The sequence below is a fragment of the Panthera onca genome, chromosome B4 (genome assembly GCF_046562875.1).
Source record: "Panthera onca isolate mPanOnc1 chromosome B4, mPanOnc1 haplotype 2, whole genome shotgun sequence".
In the NCBI taxonomy this organism is placed as follows: Eukaryota; Metazoa; Chordata; class Mammalia; order Carnivora; family Felidae; genus Panthera; species Panthera onca.
In genome coordinates, this window is record NC_138345.1 from 139,750,838 (window position 1) to 139,777,302 (window position 26,465).

The 26,465-nt window shown below is 64.4% G+C and overlaps 1 protein-coding gene across 2 annotated transcripts in view; it reads left to right on the plus strand.

Moving 5' to 3' along the window:
* The window catches only part of TAFA5 (TAFA chemokine like family member 5), a 190,415-nt gene that overhangs the window by 71,426 nt on the left and 92,524 nt on the right, over positions 1–26,465 (plus strand). Inside the window, exon 1 of one of the 2 annotated variants that reach the window (XM_078449285.2) lies at positions 496–602. The exons of the other annotated variant lie outside the window; for it this stretch is intronic. Within the exon in view, the coding sequence (XP_078305411.1) occupies positions 512–602 (91 nt within the window). The 5' untranslated portion in view covers positions 496–511. Of the gene's footprint in view, positions 1–495; positions 603–26,465 lie in introns of those variants that run through there. 2 annotated transcript variants of the gene reach the window in all.

The following is a 26,465-nucleotide window of genomic DNA, read 5'->3' on the forward strand; positions in this document are numbered from 1 at the left end:
GAGGAAGAAGAGGAAGAGGAGGAGGGGACGAAGAAGGCGACGCCGAGCAGCGGCGGAGGGGCCGGGGCGCGCAGCACCCCCCCGCGCCGCCGGCCGTTGCGCAATCCGCGGCCCGCCGTCCGGGCCCTGCGGGCGGCGCGGCTCCGGGGGCGGCGGCGGGGCTGATTCATGGGGCCGCGGCGGCCGCCCCCCCGCGCCCGGGCCCCCGGCGCCCCGCAGCCCGCGATGGTGGCCGAGTGGCCGGAGCGGCGGCCGCCGCGGCCGGAGACTTTCTGCTAACCTCCCCGCCCCGCCGCCCCTCCCCGGCGCCCCCCGCCCCTCCCCTCCCCCCTGCCCGAAAGACGCGCATCGCCGCCCGGAGTGGCGCCTCCAGTCGCGGCGGCCGCGGCGGTGGCGGCGGATGGGGGGCGCGAGCGGGCGGCCGCGGCGGCTGCACCCGGTGGGGCGCTGATGCGGCGCCTGGACCTTCGCTGCGCGACTTCGGGGGCGTCGGCCGAGTGGGCACTCCGCGATGCAGCTCCTGAAGGCGCTCTGGGCACTCGCAGGGGCCGCGCTCTGCTGTTTCCTCGTCCTGGTGATTCACGCTCAGTTCCTCAAAGAAGGTAATTGTCCCCGGCGCGGACCGGTCCCCGGGCGCTGTCCCCGCGGCTGCCCGGGCTTCCAGCACGTTCCGCCGGCGCCACTGCGGGCCCGGAGCGGCGGCGCGGACCTTCCCGCGCCCGGCGCTTCGGGGCTCACCAACGGCGCGGGGAGGGCGCCGGGGCCTCTGTGCCCTCGCGCCGCTGGGGGCCCCAGCTCTCGCCGAGGCTGCCGTGCCGGTCCCCTGCCCCACTCGGCCCCGTTGGCAGCGGCGCCCGCCCGCTCTCCGCGGGCCCTCGGTAGATGGCACCCGCGCTCCACGGTGGCGGGGCCGGGGCGCGCGCGCGCGGGGCTGGGGGACCGGCAGGAGCCAGGGCGAGGCCTGTGCGCAGCATGCCGCTCCCCACGCCACCTTCCCAACCGAATTGGGGACCCGCGGGCTCGGGGAGCCGGGACTTGGTCGCCAAAGAGCGGGGGTTGGGGGGGGGGGGCTGCCCTCCGGGTGCCTGCTGGAGCGGGGGTCCCTGGATCCCGTTCTTGGGACTTGGTTCAGGCGGATGCCTGGACGGTCGGACCCTCGAGGCTGGAGGGTACTCTGGGACCTCGGGTTCCCATATGGTCAGGTGGGGCACTCCTGGAAACTTCCTGGCCCCGAGCAGGGCTCTCCTGGAGCTTGGTCCTAGTAGAGCCGGGGCTGAGCCAGAACGGGAGACCCAGGGCACGCCAGGCCTTCAGTTGTACCCACTGCCTGGGGCTGTCAGCCGCCCTTGCCCTCAGGCACCTTGCTACCAGGGCTGCCCGGCCCCGCGCCCCCCGGCCAGCAGGGAGCGCTGAGCACTGGAGGGAGCTGGAGTGGCTGGGGAACGCTAGCCCTGGGTTTGGGTTCCTACAAAGGAAGGATTTGCAACATTCAGCTGCTTCCCTGCCTAATTAATGAGCTGCTGCTGGCTCCCCAGGGAAGCAGGTAGGTGTGGGAGGCCAGCCCCAGGCTGGGTGACCTCCTCCATCCGCCTGGTGGCCGTTTCCCTCCGTGGAATTTGGGTCCAGGACCTGAAGGGGGAGCTGACTGTCCCAGGGCCTTGCTGTTGGCCTGCCCTGCCCTGCGGGTGAAGTTGGAGGCCAGCTCCCGGCCACGCCGCCTGCCTCTGGAGTGGGCGGTCCTGCCTTGGGTTGGTGGTCCCACGGGGCTGGCACGTCCCCAGGGGGCTGTTCTCAGCCGTGTCTGCTGCCAGGGGACCAGAGGACCCCCCCCCCCCAAGTGGCCAGAGGGACCCTGGGCAGCTGGGCCTCGTTGGGCCTTTAGTTCTTTACCCTTCTCCCTGGTCTTTCCCATTTGGGGGGGTTCGTCTTGGAAAGGGATCGCGCGTTAAAGTTTTACCGTCTCTCTCCAAGGTTGAAAGTGCCCGTCTACATGGGAAGCTCCCGGGACGGAGAGCCCTTTCCCTGATATTAAAGCAATGATTTAGAAAGAGGGTCAGGCCGCTGGCCACTCCGATTGCGTGGGGCTGAACGGGTCCCTTCCGCTCGCCCCACGGGGACTGAGCGGTCCTGGTGTCTTCGGGGGACAGCACCATCCTCCTGAGGCGTCGGGTCTCAAGGACAGTTTCTTCTGGCCGGGAGGAAAGAGCTTCTGTCCCCTGGGTTGGAGGATGTCGGGTTGCAGGGCAGGGCAGGGTTTAAGGGAAGAACGGGGCTCACGGAGTGAAGTGTTTTTGTGGGTGGTCGTGGAGAGCCCTTCACAGGAAATCTCGGCATTCACTCAAGCAGACAGATACACACACGTGTGTGTCATGCGGTGGCAGGCCGTGGCGGACGAGGAGGCCGGGCCGCGGGGCCGTGGAGCAGGCGTGTGGTCAGAAGGCGCATGTCCCTCAGACAGACGGGGAGTCCCGGTGTTTGCCCGTCCAGCCGTCCAGGCGCCGGAGGTCCGTCAGCATGCGGTGACACGGAGGCACTGGCTGCAAGGGGCTGTCCCCTTCGTCACAGGGGAGGCCTGGGGCTCTTCTTGGTCCTCAGGCCGTGGGAGCCGGTTTTCTTCCCTCCAGTAGCGTGCTGGCCCGCGGGAGGGGGGCGGCGAGACGGGCCGGCCGGCAGCTGTGACTTGCTGTCTGCAGATGAGTGCGAAAGGGCTGATTAAGTAGCCATTTCCGTGACTCTGGCTTTTCAGGGATGAAGAATGGGGGGCCCAGGGAGCCGTTTGTCCACACTTCACCTTTTGTGTGGAGCTGCGGGCCACCCTCTGGCTGACCGGTCCCCCTCTGGCCAGCCGGCCTCCCAGCGTTTGGGAAGATGAATCGGGCTGTGACCGGAGATGCGCACACATTGTGGTTCCCCGACTGCAGCCGTGGCTGGTCCGGCCTTTGTCGGGACGATCCTGGCCCCTGGGTGGGTCCCCGCCTGGCTCGGCCGGCTGAGGGCCGAAGAGGGAGCCCCGGACGTGGTCCCGGTGTGGGAAGTGGGGACGCCCCGGGGCCTGGGAGGCACCTTCTCGGCTCACTCCTGGGGCCACCCCGACCCCCTGGGACACAAGAGGGGCCTGTGTGTTGCTTCTGAATGCAGCGTGCAAATGTGTGTTTGGGGGTCTCGGGAACCAGATTTAAAACCCAGCTGCTTACTCAGGAGGCAGGTGCCCAGGTGACGGGGTGCTGGGGCAGGGGCAGAGGGAACCCCTTCCTCTACGTCCTTAGTTACGTCGGGCCTCGGAGCAGGGGGTTACGGGAATGGCTAGAATCATAACAGTGTTTCCCACCTTCCTCTTCAAGGGACTTTAATATATTTTCCTCCCGTCTTTTATTCACTTGACAGATTACAGCACTGCCCGCAGATTAACGGCTTTTGTGTCGATGCCTAATGTAACAGGAAGAGCGACAGAAACACTAAAAAGGAGCGGGGAGACGTGAGAGCTGATGCCCGGCCGAGCCAGGCCGCTTGTGGGGCGAGGTGTCGGGGGCTCTGGGACCCGGAGGGGGCGGGAGCAGGCCGGGAAGTCTGCATGGAAGGGCGAAGCTGGGATTTGTTTCTGGAACATGGTCTGCGGATTTAGGTCTCTCTCTGTAAACCCTTTCGGTGGCAGACGAGTGCGTGAGACGGGCGTGTGTCGTGTCAACAGCCTCTCTTACAGCTGCTACCGAGCGAGCGTTCGCGGCGGGGTGGGGAGGTCGGCACCGGGCCGGCCGCCCTCGCTGTGCGCCGGCCTCGGTCCCAGGGCTCCGAGTGCCGTCGCTGTGGCCCGCGAGGCCTCAGCTGCTGCTCCGGGCCAGGCTGTGTGATAGAGTGGATACGATCCAGCGTTCACGTCCCGAGTCAGCTCGTTGTTCTGAGAGGGAAGGGTAATTCTGTGAGCCCGAGGCTGGGAGGGGGCACGTGTGACCCCGTCGGGCCCCTTAACGGCCTTCCGTTAGTTGGCGGCCTTCCGTAGTCGCTAATTGCTGTCGTGGTCACGGGATTTGCAGCTGGCACCGAGCGTCACCAGCTTCCTTGCAGCCACCAGCTTGTTCTGAACAAGGGACAGGGAGAGGATCGGGGACTGACACGGCACCCTTCCCGAGCGAGGATTCCGTCGGAAACGCTCGTTGGCTTGAAAACAGCCCGACAGCCTCTCCCGGTTATGTGGCACGCATGCGTGTCCCCAAGGCGTGAGCCGGCAGGGGCTGGCGGGAGGCCCACCGTGGGTTGGTGCGGGCTTGGCGGGGAAGCTGTTCCTGGCGGTTCTGGGCCGGGGGACGGTGCCCAGCTCCGTCGTCAGAGTCGCGGCTGCAGAGGCAAGCCTCGTTCACAGAGAGAGGGCCGCAGCCCCGCGCCTGGCCGCCCTCGGCCGCTGTGCCAGTGACCTCCACCTGCTCCCCGCATGGCGCCTCCCCAACCCTCCAGCAGATGCGTCAGGGGCTGGGGACGTGTGAGTGGCTTCGGGAGGGGTGGGATTGGAGGGCGTTAAAAATAACCAGCTCCTTTATCATCATTTACTATCGTTTCTCATGTGACGAAGAATCTGATAAATGAAACCCACGCCAGCCTCAGTGGGAATCTCAGCGCCGAGATCCCATCCTCAGGACTGGGAACAGAGGGGACTTTTCCGACGTGACACGGCTCGCTGCGGCCTTGGGTGGGGGCGTCTGCGCTCTGGGGGCCCCCAAAGAGCCCTGGGGTGCCTGGGGGCACCGCTGCGGTGGGGGTGGGGGCCGTGCACGTGCCCACGCTGGGAACGGCGAGGCCTCGGCTGAGGTTCTGGCAGGCAGCAGCCTCCCACCTCGTTCTGTCCGAAAATGGCACGGGGAGCCACGCCGGGGACGTGCGGAGCCCTCGCTCAGTGGTCCGCATGCCGTCTGGGGACACCAGGAGCAGAGGGGGCAGGAGGGGCGGCCACGTCCCCTCCTTTGGTGGTGATAGTAACGACTAGTAAGTGACATCTGGTTGAATTATTCAAAGGCCCCGTGTGTCTGTGGTTCTATATGCCGTCCTCAGGCGTGTGGAGTATATCACATGCATCGTGGGCCCGACTGAAAATACAGCCTCTTAATTAGGGGGCAGAGCGCCTGTGCGATGGCGTGCAAGGACAGGGGCGGAGGGAAGCCTGTCCGTTGTGTCCTGAGTCACACAGGAATGAAAAGCACATGAAAGTATGTGACGGGTGTGAAGTGAGCCACGCTGTGAACACCTGCACAGGTAGCATAGAGCAGCCGCTTGGGCACGTTTCAGGGAACGGATTCGGGGCTCCTCTTGGACGAACGTTCGTGGCCCGTATTGCCGTCCACCTGCTGTCGGCCAGGGGGGCCTCAGCCGTGGTCGCCAGCGTTCCCAGGACTCTGGATCCTGGCCCCGGGGAGCCCTGTGGGAAAGGGCAAGGCTTCCTCTCCCTCCCAGGGCCGGGAGCACATGTCTGTGCTCCACCCCCCCCAACTGCCCCGCAAATGGATGGACAGGACCACCTCTGCAGGTGGGGGCTCCCCAGAAGGAAGGGAGCCTGAGGACCAGCGGAACGGGGAAAGGGTGGGAGAAAAGCCCAGTCCGCGGAGGTCCACCCTGGGACCCGGCCCGAGTCCTGGGGGGCCCGCTCACCAGCCTCGGCTGATAGCCTGCCTTTCCCGGCGGGGGACTCTCATCGCTCCGTAGACCTGGGGAGTCAGGTGCAGGACGGCCAGACCCACCTGCTCTTTCTGGCGGTTACTTAGTTACTGAGTGCGTGGGGACACTGCTGACAGCCCCCCTGCAGAAGCTGTTGGCAGGGGTGGCCCACGGCTGCAGGCAGGGAGGAGGGTTATCCGGCTGTCAGCCGAGGTGGGTTGGGGGGGACCTTGCTGTCGACACCCCCAGCTCCCCACGCGAGCAGGCGCTTCCTCCAGGCGCCAGGTGGGGAGGGGGGTGGGCAGCTCCCCAGAGACCCTGGCTTTGCTGGATCATCGCTTTTCCGCGTCTACGCTGCCTGCAGGCAGGTGCCTGGATGAACCCAGGGAGGCAGTCAGGGTGCACGAATCCGTTTCCCTGTTGTGTGGGCTCTTTGAGGCACACGTGGCAGGTGCAGCTGTGCGACCCCGAGGTGCCCACGGCAGCTCCCAGGTGAGCCCCGAGAGCACGGAACCCCTTTGTCCCAACAGTTTTGTAGGGACTGGAGCCGGAGGTCCGCCCCGCGTGCCCCGGCCGCTCCCAGCCGTCACGGAGAGGTCCCAGAGCTCTGCCCCGGACGGCCGGAAGTTTCTTTGCAGCCTGATGCGTCACGTGTCAGAGACTCAGACCACCGCCTGGGGTTGAGCCACGGCTCGCTCTGGGTGGACTGCCGCCCGTCACGTGGACGGCAGGTGTGTGTGCCACGTGCCCGGCCTGGGAGGGGTGGTGCCAGCAGCTCCAGGGGCCCTGCCTCTTGTGGGACTGATGTGGGAGCTGCCGTGGTCATGCACGTGTCTTCGGTTCGCCTTTCCCTCCCTGCCTAGTGGCGTCCACAAGTCACTTGTCATTCCGTCCGATTCTCGCTGAAGGGGGGAGGCCGCTCTGCAGGTGGGAACACGGTGGAGGGAGGAGGCTCTGGACGGCCGCCGACAGGCTGGTTCCAGGAGCATGAGACCCACGTGGCCTTGTGTCTCAGGCCCTCCAAGCGGCAGGGCCCCCAGCCCTTAGGGCTCAACCCTCCCGAAGCCCCTGAGCTGTGGTAGAAGGACAGGCCGCCTGCTGGAGCGGCTGTTCTCACCCGCGGGGCTGGTGTGGACCCCAGGCGCCCAGAGTGGCAGCCGCCAGCTCTCGCTGTCCCCGAGTGCCTGGGACTCCCGACGGGTGGGACGGGGCCTCGAAGGGCCGAGGCAGTCGCCCTGCGGCGTCCCTGGAGGCCCTCAGCCTGCCGGCTCATGACCTGTGTGGGGTCCGACCGGCACCTGCTCCTGGGCTGGGGGTGATCATGCCCCCTGCCCCCACTCAGCCGAGCCCTCTGCCCTCTGCTCTCTGCCCTCTGCCCTCTGCCCTGTCCTCTTTTGTTCTTGTTTTGCACCACAGAAAACAGACCGGGCTCTGCTGGGTCCCGAAGGTCAGTGTGTCACCCGTGGAGCGGTGTCACCCTCCCCCCCGCCCCGACCTCACGCCGCCTTGGAGTTCTCAGAAGCGGGGCTCCCCCGCACCCACCCCCAGCCCAGGCTGGACCTCGTTTCTGGTCTTGCCGGGGCTCCCCCGTAACCTCCCATGGCCTCACCTACCCCGTGAGCAGGGTGTGGTTGGAAAGTCAAGGACAGAACGTGCAGGGTCTGGCCAAGGCCCCAGGGCCTTCGACGCTGAGCACCGGGCACCACTCTTTCTTCCTTGCGGGAACGCAGATGTGCATCCTGGGAAGCCACACGGAGGTGCGCCCTGCAGGACGGGCGCCCGCTGGCGGTCTCGGGCAGGGTGACATCGGCCTCAAAGCTGTCTGTCCGCCCACGTGACCCCGCTGTGCAGCGGAGGCCGCAGGGGTTGGGCAGAGACCTGGACGCCAGCCACCGGTTCTGAGCCTCGGTCTCCTGGTCCGACGGTGGGATCCTGTGGTTGGACGTGCCGAGGGGGCTCCCTCTGCCCTGCCCCTTGCCTCTAGGTCCCCCGACCTGGGCGGGGAGGGTGGTTCTAGAAGGCTCCAGCTCTGGGTGAGCTGCCCTCTGAGAGGCTGCCCGAGGACCCGGCCAGTTTTCCCCGACTGACCATGTCCGCCCTCGGCCCTGTGGTATCTTCCCCGTGCGTGATTAGAGGAGGCTGTTCCATCTTTAAGCACGCTCTTTTCTGCCTGGAGAAGGCGGGGTTTATTAACTCCTTACCTTCCTTCTCCTCCGCTTACAGAAGCGGCCAGGCAGGCCCTCTGGTTTGCTCACCAAAGGCGGAGCCCAGGCCTTGTTATAAATGACTGTGCTCTGTGGGCCTTACGGCCTGCGTTCACCCTCTGACCCCGGGGGGCACCAGGGCAGCACGCACCCGGTCCCAGGACCCGCAGCCCCCGTGACGGCCTCAGTAGGCGTGCCTCGAGCACAGACCGAGTGCCTGCTGTAAGCCAGCAGGGCTCTGTGCTGGGGAGCTGGTGGGTCCAGTGGGATCCAGTGTGTAGACAGGGTGGGCGGGGGCCCGAGTGTGTGCGCTTGGGGGGAAGGCACAGCAGCGGGCAGCGGGACCCCCCAAAACACGTGTGCCCCGGACCCGCGGATGCGGCCTTGTTTGGAGACAGGGTCTCTGCAGATGCAATTAAGGTAAGGGTCTCGAGATGAGATCGTCCTGGACGAGGGTCCACCCTAAGTCCCCCGACAGGTGTCTTTATAAGAGAAGAGACGTGGGGGGAGGCGGGTGAGGACGGGGGCAGAGACGGGGGGACAAGGGCTGCCCACGGCCACCAGGAGCAGAAAGAGGCAGGAGGGACCCTCCCCGGGAGTCTCCAGAGGGGACACAGCCCTGCCCCACCTGGGTCTTGGACCCTCCACATCCAGGCCTGCGGGAGAGTGGATTTCTGTTGTTTGAAGCCACACGTTGGTGGTGATGTCAGGGCAGCTCCAGAAACGGATAGACCGCGCACGGAGGAGGGGGCACACGCCGTGTCACCGGAGTCACGTCGCCGGGAGTCACGCCACATGTGCCGGGGGCTCAGGGAAGCGTGTTCTCCCGGGTGCTGGGTCTCACTGCCCTCCCCCCGTCTGTCTGGTTTCCGGTCAGGGTGTCTGGGCCCACGGAAGTGATGACCTTGGAGCTGCCGGGTGGGGCAGAAGCCGCTTCCCCCAGGTCAGGTGTGGGATGGATGGGGCCACCCGGAAACTCCGAGCACGCCTCCCCCATAAATCCAGCGTTTTGCAGAGTGAGGCACGCTTTATGCAGCACGGGTGGGCATTTTTCATTTTAACGGCCATGTGTTTATTTTTATGGGTACCTTCTATTTGTGGCCGTGGCGCTGGCTTTCTGGTTAAGAGAGAGAAAGGGCTTCTTTTGGACAGGAAGGTGGGACTCGGGTGCGGTGTCGTCGTGGAGAGACTCGGGGTGGGTGTAGTGCACGTTTCCTGAGCACCTACTGAGCGCCGGGTGCTGGGAGTTGTTGGGACCAAGGGCGCCGCGAGCTCCGGAGAGTTCTGCAGGCTGGGGGGTGGGCTCCAAAATGCTGGTCGCTTCCTCTCGGGTGTCCAGGCTGGCTCAGCGGGGGAGCCGGGCTCCACGATGGAGGTCAGGATGGACAGGTGGCTCTGTCGGCTTCCTGGGGCCGCCGTCACAAAGGACCGTGGGTGGACACTTTGAGCCGCAGACCCTTCCGGTCTCTTGGCTCTGGAGGCCACGGTCTAGACCACCGTGTGGGCAGAACGGGTTCCTTGTGGAGGCTCCGGTTCCTCCCAGATCCAGGATGATCGCGTCTCAAGAGCCTTGATTGTACCTGTGAGGACGCTTGGTCCAATTGAGGCCACGCTCCGAGGTTCTGGGTAGATCCATCTTTGGGGAGGCAGTTTACCCACCGTGTTGGGGTGGAAGGGCAGGGGCCCCCGTGCCTGGGCTCTGACGCCGTCTCCCTGGGCCAGAGGCCCGATCTGGCGGATCCTAGAGCTGCAGGCTCCAGCTGTGCTCCAGTCCGTAGCCCCTGTGTGTTGGGCTCCGCTGGGGCCTGGGGGCCCGTGCGGTTGGAGGGCGGGCGGGGTGAGTGACCCATAGGACAGCCAGCGGCTCCTCGCTGGAGGGACAAGACACGTGTGCCTGGCCTGCCCCAAAGCAGCTTGATTCCGACGGGCATGGGCTCTTGCCAGTTTGACAGTTACCTGGTGAGATGGTAAGAACGTGGTTCTAGTGTCTTCCCTTCTTCCTGGTTTACGCTTAGTGCACGGATTGCTTCGTCGAACTTTCTCTTCTCCGTCCTGTGGTGACTTGACAGTGAAAGCAAAACGGGAACTCGTGTGTTTTGAGTTTTCCCCCCCTGTCGCCGGCAGAGTGTGAACAGGGAGATGGAGCCCGCTTTCCCTAGAGAATCTTCTGGGCTGGAAGGCGGTTCGTCCCGGGTGGAGAGCACCAGTCAGAACCAGAAACTTGGGGAGCGGGAGAGGGGTCCCCAGGCCCGAATGCTGGCTGCCTCCTGGGTTCCTGCTCCCACGGGGCTCTGGTCGAGTGCGTCTGACCCCAGGTGGCAGGCTGGACACAGCCATACACCTGGGTGTGGCTTACCATGTTGTGGGGGAGGGCGATGAGCCGTCTGGAAGGTTCTGGGAGGGGCGGGCTCACGGTACCGATAGTCCTTTTACCGGTTAGGGAGGGGACATGGGATGCATGGGCCGCTGGAGGGGTGCAGGTGAGCGGGGACGAGGGCAGGACTGCGCCCCTAACGTGGAGTCCCAGGCAAAGGGGACGCACCGAGTGCCGTTGGAAGTAGCCTGCTGGGGCCGTGCTGGCCAGAAGGAAGAGGCGGGCACCCCAGCCTATCTGTAAGGCCACTAGTCAGCCCCCCTGCATGCCTGACCTGTTCCGTGTCATGTAACATCCCCCGAGGTGGCAGGTGGGGGACGGGGGGAGTCAGGCTAAAGGCGGCGAGGGGCTTGCTGAAGCCACGTGGCCCTGAGCCCCTGCAGACGTCAGGGTGTGGTGCTGGGGGTGGCCCAGGAATCACCCTCCCCCAGCAAGCATCTGCCTGGACACCGGGGAGGTGGCTGCAGGGGTGGGGCCGGAGGGCTCCCTGGGGCTTCTGCAGAAATCTCTTGGTCCAAGTGGTCTCCTGAGCTGCCCCCTGCATGGGGCCTTGTGCTGACGTCCTTCCGGCGACTGGCTCATCCCGTCTGTCACTGAACACCCGCCTTGCCATGCTCAGCTCTTCTCTTTGCCACTGACCTTGGGGGCTTAAGGACCCCGTGCCTCAGTTTCCCCCATCGGGGGGCTGTGAGCACAGGTCCCCCGGGGTGGTGGTGAGGGAGAGGTGCATTCATGCATGCAGGAGGTCACAGCTGAGCGTGTGGAAAGTGCTGTCCTCACGTCACACCCAGCTTGGGATCACTATCCCGCCTGTCTGTCCTCTCACATGGGCGGAGGACTCCGGATTGGCCGCCGTGTCCCCACTGCCCCCCCCATTCTTTGCACCCCTCCTTTGCTTCCTCGTTGTTCATGCTGATCCTCTCCCTTGGGGGCTGAGAGGCAGTTCTCAGCTGGGCTCTGGGAGGCTCTGGATGGAGGTTGTCAGAGGGAGGGCCCCGTGTTGGGTGACGATCCAGGGTACATGGAATTTTCCAGAATACTTAGCAGACATAGGCAAAAGGTTGCCTTCATGAGGTCCTGCCTGTGCTTTCTGGGGCTGATCTCAAGGGGTCACTCAAGAGGGCGGTCAGGGTCCCCGGGGCTGAGCCTGGCGTGGTACCTGGTTGGTGCCTGGAGAGCCCCCAACGGGGTCCTGGGCCTGGGGGAGGCTTGCTGAGGGGGGACAGGAGAGCCAGGGACGGCCTTGCCTGTAGCCCCGGGACGGAGCCGTCCCCTGGTGACCCAGCTGGGGGCAGAGCAGCTCCGGGGCGGCTGGCCTGCCGACTGCCTTCACCGGCCCGCTGCATTCTCCTGGACGAGTCCCCGTGCACAGGTCCCCAGCCCACTCTCTGCTCACTGGATGCCTTTCTGCTTCTGCGTATAAGGTGACGCCTCGGAGCCCATTTGCCCAGAGATGACGGCACAGAGGAGGCCCGCCCATGTCACCTCGCAGATGGGGAAACTGAGGCCCGGCAGCACACTGACTCCTCCAGGGCCTCGTGGGTCTCAGTTAGTGATGTTGGCAGATGTTGGGGGAAACGGGTCTTCAGGCAGGGAGACCGGTGCGGCCGAGGGCTTTCTCGTTCTTGGTGCAACAGGGAGGGGTTTCCAAGCTGGCTGCATGGGCGGGGGGGTGGGGGGGGCGGGCAGGGGTCTGCAGAGGAGGACTGATGGGGGCGCCGGGTCTGAGCCCGGCAGGCTATCAGTTTGCAGAGAAATGTTCCTGTAACCAGCCATTGTGTGGGGGCCCTCGAATCTCTACTTGCCCTGTCCCCGGAGTGACACACGTGTCTGCTCTCAGGCACAAGGTGGGGGGCTGCTCTTGGTCTGTTCCCAGGGCTGGGTATGTGTGTGTCCAATGCAAGTCAGCACCCGGGGACACGGGGCCACACTCACCGTTCCCAGGGGGCCCCCGTGTGAGTCCCGCCAGCTGCCTGCTCCTTACTGAGTGTGACCGTGGAGCTTTGTCTGGGGCTGGGCCGTGGCTCGTGGTCTCCAGCTCTGAGTCGTCTACCACGGACCGGGCACCCTGTCTGTATTTCCGGGTGGGCTGTTGGGAACACGGACCCCGTGGTTTGGCGCTCTGACCGCCGCGCCCAGGGAGCCTTCGTCTGGCTGGTCACTGAGCCTCGGATGGCCTTGGCAGGTGGAGCAGACGGGCTTCCTCGGTGTACCCTGCCCTGCCCAGAGGAGTCCGTGCCCCCGCCCCCCCCCCCCCCCGGCCCACGAGCCACCCTCGTCTTGTGGGCGTCGCTGCTTGCACGGGGAGACACTGCACCTGACCGCACCTGACCGCCCCTGTCAGCACCGGGCGCGTGAAGCCCCGTGTCCACGTGGGCGACTCTGGACGGAAGAGCTTCCTGGAGCCCGTGACCCGGTGGAGTGGCAAAGCACCGGTCTCCCTGCACATGCTTCCAGCTGTGTGCCCGCAGCCTTGGCCTCCACTGCTCCGAAGTGCAGAGGAATTCTCCCTGTGCCTTCCCGGGCAGAAACGCAACCCGGGGGCCCTGCAAAGAGATCTGGGGGACTCCCTGTTCCCAGAATGGTTGCCCTCTAGGCTCCTGTGTTCCTCTGGGCCCCAGGGGTGCGGGGAGGCGATCACAACCGCCCCCCCCCCCGTCCCCCCCTCCGGCAGCTCCAGCTGGAGCCTGCCGGGACCGAATGCAGCTGACGGCACTCAGGGGCTCCAGCCACACAGAAGAGGCTGGGGAAATAGATGCGTTTTGTTCCGACGATCAGCACGCCACCAGCGGTGATGAGATCCTTGCTGGGCAGGGGGGCCAGAAGCCCTTCTCTGGGCCAAGGCAGGCCAAGTGGGGTTCCGTGGGGGCCGCCGAAGCCGTCCCCGTGGGCCACGCGGAAGAAGTGACGCTTCGGGGGATGGGCATCAGCCCAACAGGTGCAGTGAGCCGCCCGCCCGCAGGTGAGGGTCCCCGGCACCTGTCTTGCCTCCGGGGGCCGAGAAGATCCTGGGTGCTGGTTAACTGGCATCCGTGTGGGGCCGTGCCGACTTCCTCAGGGTCTAATCCTTTAAGAACAGAGACGGTCTCCGGTACAGCTGAGTTCTGAGCTAAGTAAATTAAAACTTCTGCTACATGATATCTCGCAGCCTTATTAAGCGGCAAGATTATGCAAACACAATCATTAAGTATGATTATGCAACTTCCAGTGTGGTTCTTACAGGACATTCATTATCTCCAACACCCACCCCCCCCCCCCCCCCGGACGTAAGCTTGAGTCCCAGGGAATTAGTGGTATTACTGTTCAAATCTTAACTTTTGTGTTAAGCAGGCGCGTGGCAGAGCTTTTGAAATGCATCTTGAAGGCGGTGTTTGCATCTCAGGGTTTGACAAGGGAGTGAACGTGACGAAGGACGAAGCTCGCTGGTCTGGGAAGATTCTGGCGGTTGTGCCGATAGGTTTCTCCTCGCCTGATTAAAACGACGCTCTGTTGTCCTGGAAGTTACCGAGACGGAGTTGTTTTAGACAAGGTGGGGACGGCAGAGGGGACGCCGCCTCAGGGGGCCTAGGGCGAGTGTTCCTTTCTGGTCCCCGCGGGCTCGGCCGGCTCTGGGCCCTGGCGCATGTCTGAGACCAGCGGAGGGCGGCCTTCCCAGCCCTGAGAAAGCCGGCAGGTGAGCGGATGACGGGACGCGTGCCGATGAGGTGGACTGTCGCTCAGGCTTGTAAAGAGAAAGCACGTTCTGGCACCTGCTACGACGTGGGCGACCCGTGAGGGCCTGGCGTTAAGTGAACCAAGTCTTGCTCGAGGGAACTCCTGTTCGGTTCCACTTGGGCGGGCGGCCTGGTAGGGGTCCGATCACGGACACAGAAAGTCGGATGGTGCTTCCTGGGGCCTGGGGGGAAGAATGGGGTGTTGGTGTTTAGTGGGGAGCAGGTTTCCTTTCGGGAGGACAACCGAGTTCTGGACACGGATGTGGTGACGGTGGCACCGCACTGAATGTGCTCGACGCCCCTGCCCTGCACAGTGACAGGTGGTTAAAATGGCGCCTGGGGGGGTCTCAGTCGGGTGAGCGTCCGACTTCGGCTCAGGTCACGATCTCGCGGTCCGTGGGTCCGAGCCCCACGTCGGGCTCTGTGCTGACAGCTCGGAGCCTGGAGCTGCTTCGGGTTCTGTGTCTCCCACTCTCTCTGTGGGGGACGCGTGCCTGGGCTGGGCCCCTGTGGACAACGAGGGGACCTCGGGGAGGCCAGCAGGTGGGGTGGGGCCCCATGGCGCCACAGGCGGGGCTCAGAGAGGAGGCTGTTCGCCGGCTCTGCGAGTTGCGTGCCAGCCCTCGTGGCCACGCTTGTTCCTGCCACAGGGAGCGTGTCTGCCCTGATTCATCGTGTTGAAGTGTGTGCGTGCACAGTAGCGTGGCTGTTCGTGTGGGCGCCCACACGTGTCTTTATGCACCTCGTCTCGTGTTATGTGTGCGTAAAGGTGGGTGTTTGAGCCGACGACACCTTGTGTTGCACGCAGTTTGGAAGGTACAGGTGTTGAGTCACGATGTCTTCCCCGGCGATCCCGTGCCCTGCAGCGGCCAGCCGGGTTGTGCTTCCAGCGTCTCCTGCCCTCCGCGGGAGCGCTCGCACGCACATGTGCGCGCGTGCACACACACACACGCACACACACACACACACACACACGAGAACATTACGTTTGCCCTTTCGGCAATAGTTCTTGGAGCTCTTTTCGGAACGGTGTTCTCTCACGCGGCTGTGGGGGATTCCTCGGTGTGGGCTCACGTTCACGTGACGGGTTCCCCATCCCCGGCCCTCCCGTCTGCGTCTTTCTCGGAAGGGAACGTGCTGGCCAGGGCAGCCGTGCGCGCCTTCGAGGCCCGGTGGGCGGTGCGCCGTCGTGCCTCTGGAAGCGAGCCCGGGGCCTCCCTCCGTCCAGCGGGTCGCGTGCAGAGGCGGCCCCCCCACGCCCGCACCACAGCGCGTGCTGTCAACCCTGTGCGTCCCCCTGACCAGCAGGTGGCGGGTGGGCGTCTGGGGCCGTTGTCATTCTCGCTTCTCTTCTGAGGCCCATGCGGCCGCTTTCCCCCGTTCGCTCTCCGATGCCGCGGCGGTTCTGTGTGGGGTGCTCGCGGCGTCCTGACTGCAGGGCTCTCCGCTCTCCGGGACAGTCTTCGTTACCACACGGGTGGCACAGAACGTTCCTGCAGCGGCTCAGGCACGATCTGCCCATCATCCGTGCGTGTTGGGCTCCGATCGTGGCCGCGTCTGAGAGACCACGTGTGTCTGTCCCCTCGCCGGGTCTCGTGCACGGCCGTGTCCCATTACGTGCCCCGTAACGGCCTGGTGCTGACAGGTGCCCGGCACAGACCTGGAGAGGGCCGAGTGCGCGGGTCAGCGGAGCCCTGAGTAGCCGTCACCTCTCAGCGTCTCGGGGGGGGCGGGGGAGCTGTGATATGTGGGGTCGGAGGCGGTGAGTCCGCTGATGGAGGTGTCTATGCCAGGGCTGAGGTGGGCAGCAGGGCCATATGGCCAGGGAACGGTGGTGCCGGGCTGCCCAGCGGCCTCTGGAGGTGCCCAGTCCAGGGTCTCTGCGGACAGGCAGGTCCCACGTCTCTGACTCCTGCCGCACGAGAAGGCCTTGCAGGGGCCTGGAGAGGTAACGGGGTGATGGCTTGAGGCAGGGCCGGTCCCTCAGGAACGGGCTCAGGGGCGCATCGGCCAGCAGTCGCCTTTCTGGACCCGCCTGGACCTTCCGGGGAGGGTACGACCTCACCGCAAGGCTGTGCCTTTGCCGGCGCCCACGGCACGGAGCGGGGAGCGCCCTGGCGGACGGGCACACGGGGCTGATGCAGACCGGCTCTCGGAGGTGCCGGGCCCTCCATTTTCCCGGGTGGGAGGTTTCATTTACCAGAAAAGACCTTGCGTCATAGACGCTGGCGTCGCTCTTGGCTCTGGTCCCGCCTTGCGCTTCCCGGGCCGGGCAGCCTGTGTGAGCGGGGGCAGGCCCCCGCTCCCGGTTCCCGCGTCTCAGGAGACGTGGGGCGAGGAGGTCCCCAGGCAGATGGCGGTCGCGCCTCCAGCTGTGCGGCCTCAGAGATGCTCATTGGTGGGCTTGCCAGGAAGCGGGCACTTCGGGCTTTTCGGGACAATGCGTTGCAGGGTGGGGCAGCTCCGGGACTTTCCTGCTTGCCCCGGCGAGGCCCCCCCTCCCTGCCTCCGCCTCTCAGTTGCCAGGGGTCACAGAGGCCCCGGTTTCACCCAGCCCGGGAGACATGGGGCAGAGTGAGGGACCCGCTTCCGCGCAGGGTCATGACATGGCATGGACACGCACACGGGGCATCCCATCGGGGCACGAGAAGGCCCCGGCACCTTCCCTCTGTCTTTCCACTGAGGGTGCTGGGATGCTGTACGATGACGCTCTGGGGAGAGGACACCAGGAGCACCTTGTCTGGCACCAGTGGCCTGTGCACACCCGTGTGGCGCCCCGATGGGGCGCTCCTAGCTGGCAGCTCAGCTGCTTGTGGTTGTCACGGAGACCGCGTCCCAGGGACGGGGGATTTGGCTGTCGCCTCTTGTGGCCCGGGGACAGGTGGCTTTGGGACAAAGTCCCCCTTCTTTCCCTCCTTTCCTACACCCCTCTGTGCCAACAGCATGCCAGGAATGTGAGCCGAGAGTGGCAGGCCCTGCTCCTGTGTCATCCTGAATTTCCTTGACGGAAAGTGAGCCCCCTGGATGGTGGTTGCCTCCGGGATATTTCCTCCTTTCTCTCCCCGCCGGCCCCCTAGAAGCAGGGCTACGGGGAGATGGGAGGAGTAGGCCGAGTGTCCCTCCAGAGGGTACAAGCAGGAAGCAGCACGCTTGGGAAGGAATCTTGGTTTATGGGGTGTCTTCACTTTATCTTCTTCTCGGGGGGAGGGGACTGTTGTTGTGATGATGATGGTGGTTGATGTTGATGGGGTGATGAAGGTGGTGATGACGATGGCGGTGACGGTGATGATAGTGGCAGTGATGATGGTTTGATGGCCGTGATAAGTGGGTGTTCACACAGGACCCGCCTGCCCCGAAGGCCGGAGCACCCGTCCTGCTGCTGTCCCCCACTGTGAGCTCAACGCCTCACTGGGCAGCTTCTGCCCCCTCCACCCTTCTGGCTACACGGTGCCCCATTTCTGTGCCCCGGTCGGGCCTGGCACATCCTTCCAAGGCCCCCTGCTGTTCATCTCTTCCTTCCCCATCCCTGGCTCTGCCACCTCCCTCACTTTTCCGTGTGTGTGTGCGTGCACACGTGTGTATGTCGGGTGATAGGACGTGGAGGTCCCTCTGAGGAAGCATTCTGCTCTTTGCTGTTGTGACTTGGGAAACTGTCACTCCAGGGAAGGCTCCTCTAATACCAGGGACGCTCTGGCCAAGTGACGAAGGAAGAGTAGAAAACCAGGGCGGGTCAGTGCAGGGAAGCAGAAACATCTAGCTGCTGTCAGGAGGGCGTCACTTCCGTACAGACGGACCCTGCAGCTTTCCCTTCGGGGGCGTAGCTCCATCGAGGGGTGAACCCGAGCCCGCCCGTGGTCCCCAAGAACCGGAATGTGAGGGGCCGTGGAAGACCGTCCTCCAGGCATCGCGTGCGCATCTGGGCTCGCAGGAAGGTACACGCCCGTGACACGCCTTCGATCCGTAGTGCAGACCACACTTCGTGTGCAGTTATTGGAAAATTGCAAACCCACGCTGCCCGGAATGAAGAAGTGCCCTCGGTACCTCCTGCCGAGTCCACAGAGCATTCGTGGAGAGGCCACGAGGACGGAGAGCGGACACTGTGGCACTTGCCACTTAAAAGTGGAGAACGGCGTGAGGGCGTGTACGTGGGACAGAAGCCGCCCAGAAGGGAGCTGGGCTCCCGGCGTGTCGGGAGGAGTTGCTGGCCTGGCACCCCGGGAAGGGCAGGTGGCAGGTGGGAGGTGGGGCTCTCGGGGCCTTCCCCGTGTCCTGAGCCCACGCCCACGGGCCTCAGGCCACCCTCTGAGCAGCCACGTGGCACAGATCCCCCAGAGTGAGTGGCCCTCCCAGCGACACTTGGGGAAGGTGGGGCTGTTTTCTGACGTTTGCCCTGACTTAGTTGACCAACCTGGTCATGGAGGAGGGGCCTGGGTGGAGGGCTGGCCCCTCTCTCAGGCAGCCATCTGGCCCACGAGGAGCCATCCCCGAGGAGTGGGGGCGCGGCAGGGGAGGCGGGAGCCCCTGGGAGGGGCCGGTCATTGTGCCCGGGTGCAGACGTTGCAGACTCGTCCCGAGACCCTGGCAGGTGGAGGCTCCCCCGTTCGTGGCCGGCACCCGCAGGCACAGTCCGTCTGGTGAGCGCGTGAGCAGTCTGCGGGTACCGAGGGGATGCTCAGCCACTGTGATGCCCACGTCCCCCAGCCACTCACCTCCCTGCCTGAGGCCCGAAGGGCGGGGACGGGTTGAGGGAAGACCCCAAGCCCCGTGGTAACACTGAGTGCAAAGGACAAGACGCGTCGCTCGGCTGGGCGCCGTCCCCGGGCCGCTGCCCTCTGTGGAGGGCCTGCGGGGTCGGCTCCGGGGGACGCGCCCTGGGTGCCCAGCCTCGGCCGGCTCCTGAGGTCGGTGGGCAGACTGTGTCACCTTTCCTGCCCAGGACGCCCCGGGGCCGGGACGCTCACGATGCGAGGGCGGCTGCGTGACTTTCCCGAGGCTGCCGGAGCAGAAGAACAAGAAGGGAGCAGCTTAGACCACGGAGGTGCCTTCGTTCCGAGTGCCGGGGGCCGCGGGTCCGGGCGGAGGGGCCTCCCGAGGGCCGTGGGGGAGGATCCGCGAGAGGTGCTCCTTCCTTCTGGGCTTGTGGCTGCGACTCTCCCGTGTGTGTGTCCGTTGTCACATGGCCGCCTCCTTGGGGGTCCGTCTCTCTGCCTCTCCTCACACGGTTGCTGGTCGCGTTGGATTGCGACCCACCCCAGTGACTTCATCGGACCGTGATCACATCCGTTTCCGCCTGAGGTCTGCCGCACAGGTGCGGGGTTAGGACGTGGACAGACTTCTGCACCCCTCACGGCAGGCAGAGCGGGGCCTCGCGGGGCCTCGGGTGGAGGCTGAGGGTTGGCCCTGAGGTCGCTTCACAGGGTCCAGTCGGGGGTGGGTTGAGAGCCCTTCCAGAGTGGGGCCAGGCCTCTGGGAGGAAGGAAGGTTCCTGGAGGGGACCTGTCCGCAGCGTGGCTCCTGCTTGTTCGCGAAGCCCCGTGATCTTTTTCTTCCGGGGGCTCGGCTCCCCGCTCCTCCTTTGCTGCGAGCACGTCCCTGAGTGACCGGCACGGGTACAGGTAAAGGTCAGTAGGTACCACGGAGGCAGCACTCGCAGGCACAGGATGAACCTCAGCGTAAACAGATTAGTGCTGTCGTGTGCTCAGAGGCAGGCTGGAGGTTTGTCCCCTGCACGGGGGAGAGGAGAGGGTCTGTCCCAGGCACAGGGGGGAGAGGACAGGGCCTGCCCCCAGTACAGGGGGGAGAGCAGGGGGTCTCTTCCCAGAACAGGGGAGAGAAGACGGGGTCTGCCCCCAGCATGTGGGAGAGGAGGGCGTCTGTCCCCAGCACACGGTGAATGGGGGGCCCTGGCTTGCAGGGCAGGTCAGAGACCAGGCAGGGGCTTGACTTGAATTGGCGGCCAGGCTTGGACACTGGTTTTCCAGGGAGGGACTATTGTCAGCCGGATGCCTCAGTGGCCCCTTGGGCAGGACGTGGTCATTGCCAAGTGCTTTGTGAAGAGGGGGAGGGAATATGGCACACGGCTGCCACAGGCCACGGACAGAGCCACGGTCTCCGCTCCACCGCCATCATCCCCAAGGTCACCCTCCAGGGGTTTTACGGTTTTGTGTTTGACTATTAGGTCTATAACCCGGTTTGAGTTAATCCTCGTGCAGGATGTGAGGTCTGTGTCCGGATTCGTGTGTGTGTGGACCTCCAGCCATTCCAGAACCTTCTGTAGGAAAACTGTCTTTGTTCCTTGGTCAAAGGTGGGGGGGGGGGGCGCATTGGCACGTCTGTAGCCGAGCCCTCCACGCTGCGCCCTGGACCCGTTTCCGTCCAGCTCTCGCCCATAATCGCACGTAGTTTGCCGTGGGTCCTGGGCGTGTGGCCTGGCCGTCCTCCGGCTCTGTCCTCCCCTGGCGTCCTGTTGGGTCTTTGGCGACTTTGCGTCTCCGCGGAAATGCTACGATCAGCCGGCCGGCGTCCCTGAAATACCTCGCTGGGATTTTGTTTGGGGCGGTGCTGAGTCTGTAGACGTTGTGGGAAGAACCAACGTCTTGACAGCCTTGAGGCCTCCGGCCTGTGAACGTGGACCGCGTCTCTCTGCTCGTTAAGTGCCTTTGCTCGTCGGGATCCGCGGTTTCCGCCTAGAGAGCGCGTCCCTGTTCTGATAGGTTTGTACCACGTGTCCCGTTTGTGGGCGCTAACGTGGCCGGTGCTGTGTTTTGCTGTCACTTCCTGCCTGGTCGGCACCGACATCTGTCGTCTCTGGCGGCTGCCCCCGTAGACCCGAATTCTCCGATTCCTCTTTTTCCGTTTTTTCTTTCAGGTGCAGTCCTGTGGTGCGTTTCTTACGCCTGCTTTATTTGTCATTATTACTTCCTCGTATTCATTCGTTCAGTCTTCATTAGCTGCTCTGTTTCAGTTCTGACTGAGCAACAGGCACGACAGCTTCTAGAAATCTCTGTTCTCGTAAACTCAGGGTTTGTCCTCTGGGGTCTGGGACTCGCGGTGCCGGGGCGAAGGCTCTGGGGTTCGGAGCACCCAGGTCTGCGGACGACGTGATGTGCCACACTGGAGCCCATTCCTGCACCTGTTCCCGGTGATGCTGAGGGTCTGTGTTGACCGTTGGTCCTTCTGTGTCCCCAGGCCTCCTGAGACACTGCCCAGCGGTGCCCTGACTATCCGGTGGGCCGGGCGCCTGTGCCGTGACCCGTGGGACCTGGGCGGACAGGAGGGTTGACTGCCAGGGAGCAGCCTGGGTCGAGGACAGAGGACCCACCGCCATCGATGGCCTTGGCATTGTGGCCGGCGTCACCTGCTAGGACTCCCCTGGCCTCACGTTTTGGAGGGACAGGAACACAGAGCCCGCCTTGGGCCGGCAGGGCCTCCCTCCCTCTCCGTCAGCCAGACCATCTGCCCTCAGCAAGGTCCACACATCGGTGCGTGGTGCGCCGTCCCCTGGAGAAGGGGATGAGGGCAGGTGTGCCGGGTGCCGTGAGTGTGTCCCTAGCACAGAGTCACCACAGGGAGGCCTTGACTCTAGGAGCAAAGAGACGCTAAAATCCACTCGTAGGTGGATTAGGCCACTTCTCATACACACGGCACAGCCAGACCTGATGTGGCCACAGGCCAGAGGGGCATCTCCGTGCTGACCGGGTACCCATGCTGGGTCGGGGCTGGGCGGTGGGGGGATCTGCACGGCTGGCCCTGCCCCCCTCGTGGTCACGTGGTCACGTGGGGTTGGGCCCCAGAGCGAGGGCAGGGCCCAGCCTCACATGCCTTGTGGAGTTGAGTGCAACTATCTGGGCACCTTGGATGCGATTAGCATACGACGGGACAGAGACTCCTGTGTCCAGCCGAGGGCCTCTGGGGCCCGTTTGTGTCTGACAGTGAGTGTGTGAGTGTGCACGTGTGTAAGTGCACACTTACAGGAGTAAGTGTCTGGCCGTGAGCGTGTACACATACGTGTGGGTGTTTGCACGGGCAGGGGGCCTGTGGGGGATCGGGAGGACACGGGGTCCTGACCCCCGTGGCCGTCACAGCCCCACAGGTGAGGCCCCAGCAAGGTGGTGGCCTGACCGTTCTCCGTCTGGCTTTTCGGATGTTCCCAGTGAGAGCGCGAGGCCGCCGTGGAGGTCCGGAGACAGACCCATGTGTCCCAGACCCTTAGCGTCAGCTCGGACGGGCCCCCTGCCCGCCGGGCCTCAGCTTCCCTGTCTGCACACGGGCCGTGGGAGCCACGGAGAGAGAAGGGCATCTCGCCCTGACTGCACGTCGCACCCACACCTCTGCCCGAGAGCGTCCGGGCGCCCCCCCCCCCCCCCCCCCCGTGCCCTGAGATGCTGGTATGGGCCATGCTCATCACCGGTCACCCGGCCCCTCCCCTGGGCCGCCCCCCTCGCCCTGAGCGCCGCTCCAGCCCCTGCGGCACCTGCCACGTCAGGGGCTCACGGGGTCCAGCTGCGTGGCAGTGGTCGTGCCTTTTGGGCATCTCTCCCTCCTCACCCTCTGTACCCACCTGGCGGGCAGTGCCTGGTGCTGGGGGTGTTCCTGACGCTCCCAAAGCCCCCCTGGCCCGAAGGGGAGCTACGGCCCCCGTCCAGGTCCTGCCCTGGCCTGTTTTGTGCAGCACCGAATCGTGAATTGTTTTAAAACTCTAAATCTTTGAAAAAATTGAAAGGACTGTTTCGTGAAAGTCAGACGGCCGCTTCCATAGCGAGCTGTGCGGGAACAGGCCACGCCTGCTGTCTAGTCTCGTCCGTGGCTCCCGCTGCCCCACAGCCACAGCACCAGCCGCTGCCCTGGACATCTCGGCTGCAGAGACACATGCTGGCCAGCTAGCCCTTTACGGAAGAGGTTTGCCGACCCCCGACCCGAGGCGTCGATCCCCGTGTGTCTGCGGACGGTACTTGAACTGCCCGTGGACGTCACTCAGTCATGCAGGCACGGCGTCCGTCCATCTGAGGCCCAGAGTGAGGCTGTTTGTAGCCCAAGGGCCAGGCCTGGGGAGGTGGGCGGGGACCAGGCGCAGAGACCCGGGACCCGCTCTGTGACCTCGGGCAAGGGTCCAGGCGCCCCTCCCCCAGCCGATACACAGCATCCTAGGGCAGCTGTCCCCGTGCAAAAGGTCACCTCCACCTGCTCGGTTGTACGTCCACCCCTGCGCCCCCTGGCATGGGTTTGGGGGAGTTCAGGACCACCGGTCACATGCCCTTTCAGTATGAAAGCCCTCATACGTACAGAAGGGTCAGGAGAACGGCGCAGCAGACAGTCACGTGTCCCCACAGCTGTGTGCATCGTCTGTGAGTTCCGGGCTTAACTCTCTGCTAAGTTCGCTTCGTTCATGGACCCCCATTGGCTGTGGTTGGCCTGAGATTTCCTGATTCCAACAGTGAAAATCCTGTACCCCACATGTCCTCACGGGTCCCAGGTGAAACAGGACAGTTGGTCACCTTCATTTGTATATACCTTTAATATTTTGCTCCTGCATTTGGAGGCACGGTGGACATCGGATGCCTGGCAGAATCTTCCGGCGGCCTCTCCCAACAGTGGCATTCTCCGGCCCCGAGGACAGTGAGCCATAGTCCTTTGTGTTATTGATCCACACGTCACGACTGTCCCACGAGGGACCAGCCAGGGTACAGGTTAAATTCATGCTTTGGGAGTCACAAGGGGGTGTCCTGTGGGGTGCCGGGTGGTGGGGACCCCTCTCTGCAGCCGGCAGACCTGGCGAGGACGTGGCTGCCCCACTCAGCGCCCGTCCTGCTGCCCTGGGTGGGAGGGCAGAGCCCCAGCTCAGACGGGAGCCTGCGTCTGGACTTCTGTGTCCGTTGAGATCACACGGTTTAGAAACCCGGCTTTGGGTAACCCTCTGAGATTCCGCGGCCCCGACGCACGCGGCCTTTAGCGAACAGCTCCTGCCCCGGCACCGTGGCTCCGAAATGAGAGAGCAGATAGCATTCACGGAGAGGTCCCCTCGAGCCTCTGGGTCTGCACGCGCCCGCAGAGCGCAGGGCTCCGGGTCATTGTGGGGGGACCGAGGCACCTGACGCATCTGTAAGGTGGCTCTCGGCTTGGTCTGCTGGAGCCGGGCCGCAGAGCCCCCCGGGGACCCCAGCCTCTCCTAGAGAGCATCCCTGCTTTTCTTTCAGATTTTAACCTTGGAGCTTCTCCAAACGACCAGATTCTAGAAAGTTTGGGGCTGATGGAAACACCGCACGTGTTTCCCCAGATGCCCCGAGGAGGGGAGCTCACTGTTCTGCAGTCTTGCCCCTTAGTGTTTGATGTGAGCGGCTGAACTCCACGCGAGGCTGGCCACGCGTCCCCTACCATGCCACGAGTGTTCACGAGCGTGCTCCGGGTTGCTACCGCCTCCGGGGTCCCAGGTCCGTTTTTACCAGCAGCACCGACGTCCTGTCATTGGTTCTGTCATGACTTGGAGTTTTCTCATCTGTAAAATGTGGTTCCAGAATTTGTGTGACGCCGTGAGATCTGGCAGCGTGGGGGCCCCGAGGCGGGGCTGGAACAGGAGTGGTGGCCACAGGTTTTAGGCCACCTAAAGTGACCCGGGGTCACTGTGGATGGGGGCCCGGCAGCTACAGAGGTGTTCAGGTGTGGGTTGGGCTCTGAGAGGCAGTGAGCCTCCCATCACCGGGAGCAACCAGGCAGAGCTTAGAGGAGAGGTCTGCTGGCATCGAAAAGGGAGGGCCGATTTCATTCGTTATAATTTTCTGCCAACACCGAGCATCCTGTTTTTCTAAAATGCTGATGTTCCCTGGATGAGTCCTGATTAACCAGAACATCCGGGCTGTCCGCATTGTGCAAAGCGTCCACGAGCGTTCTACCGGGTTCTGGCGTCGTGAGGGAAATCTCCGGCAGGCAGGATGCTTGGGAGAGACCCCCAGACACGCTGCTCGGAGCACACGGTGCAGGTGCAGGGCCGTGAAGGTCGCCTGGGCGTGGAAATCAGGAGTGACGTCACTGAGGCACGCCTGCCGGGCCCGGCCCTGCCCACGCCTGGACTGGGACTGCCCTTTCTGCCCTGCCCGCGCCTGGACTGGGACTGCAGGGGGCTGCCAGACTCCCAGGAACCCTGAAAGGCCCGTGGCTCCGGCCCAGCAGATTCAGGGCTCCGGTCAGGTCAGCAGCGGCCCCGCAGGGACCCTACCACTTCCTTGGACAGGATCTCCAGTGACCTCTCCCGGCATGCAGGGCGGGGACTTTGTCCTGAGCACCTGGCCGGTGATGACCTCAGCCAGCCGTCCCGGGTGTCAGACAGGGAGACTGAGGCAAGCTGGCCAGTGTCGGAGCCAGGCTGTGGGCCCCGGGAGGGTGGTCTGTGCGCGTGAGCTCAGGGCTGCATGGAAGCGGGACATAACGGCAGGAAACACTCTGATTCCTGATGCAGGAGGCTGTTTCAGAGTGGGAGCGGGTAGCCTCTGACCTCCTCAGGGTGGGGCCCCCCAGGGCCTGGGCCCCCGCCTCCGGGCCTGAAGTGTGCCCTGGGGGGCGGACTCCACGTGCGTGCACGGCGCTCCCGTGCTGAGCCCCGCGTCCGGTGTTTCTGTATTTACTCTCGCAGCACAGATCGGATTAGAAAAAGGCCATCCGTGCAGTTTTGAAACAAGAGGCCTCATAAATACTTCATTGGAACAAACTCGGGATTTACTCGCTTGTAAAGATACCCTGGACGGTTCGCTTGGTGTCGGGTGGCTGATTGGTGGGGCCTAACGGTTGTTGTTTGTAATCGGGCTGCTTGGCCCCGTCGCGGAGGGAGGAGTGGGGTCCCTGTGCCTCTCCTGGGTGGTGTGGGTGCCCCACAGGGCGCGGTGGGCTCCTGGGGCCGATCCAGAACCTCCGATGGCCAAGGTGGGTGCCTTACCCCCCTGTGCTCTCCAAGCATCTCTGTGTCCCTCCCGTCCCCCTACTTCCTGACCGCGAGGACGGCGGGGTTAGACCTCCCTGAGTTAACTGCTTTGTTGCCCTTCATACTCGTTCTGGAATGAGAGAGCAGTTAATGGAATGGATAAACACATTAGCTGTCTGACTTCCCAAGATAGTGATCTGCCACCAGCCTCCGTGTCCTCACTTTTAGAAAATAGCCGGAATTTCCAGTCTTTTCTCCCTTCGAAATCCAGCCGTGGCGCTCTCCCTTTTTTGCGCCGAATGAGCTGTGGGGGGGCTCTGTCCCGCCCTTGCTGGCTGGGTGCTCCTGGGGGTGTGGGCCAGACTCCAGGCTCCGAGGGCCCCCGTTGGTGAGGGCTTTGGGGCACCCAGGCAGACGCCTACTTTAGGACACAGAGCATGGCCCGGGGGCCGGTGTCTCCCCGAGGGCTGGGCCCAGGGCCTCAGCATCAGCCTTACCGCACGGTGCTGAGAAGAGCCTGTTCTGCCCCCACAGCCTCAACCTGCTTCCTACTCTGACCGGCACGCCCCCCAAGCCCCGGGCCACCAGTGCTGCGCTCCCTGACCTCGGTTAACTTGGGGCCACAA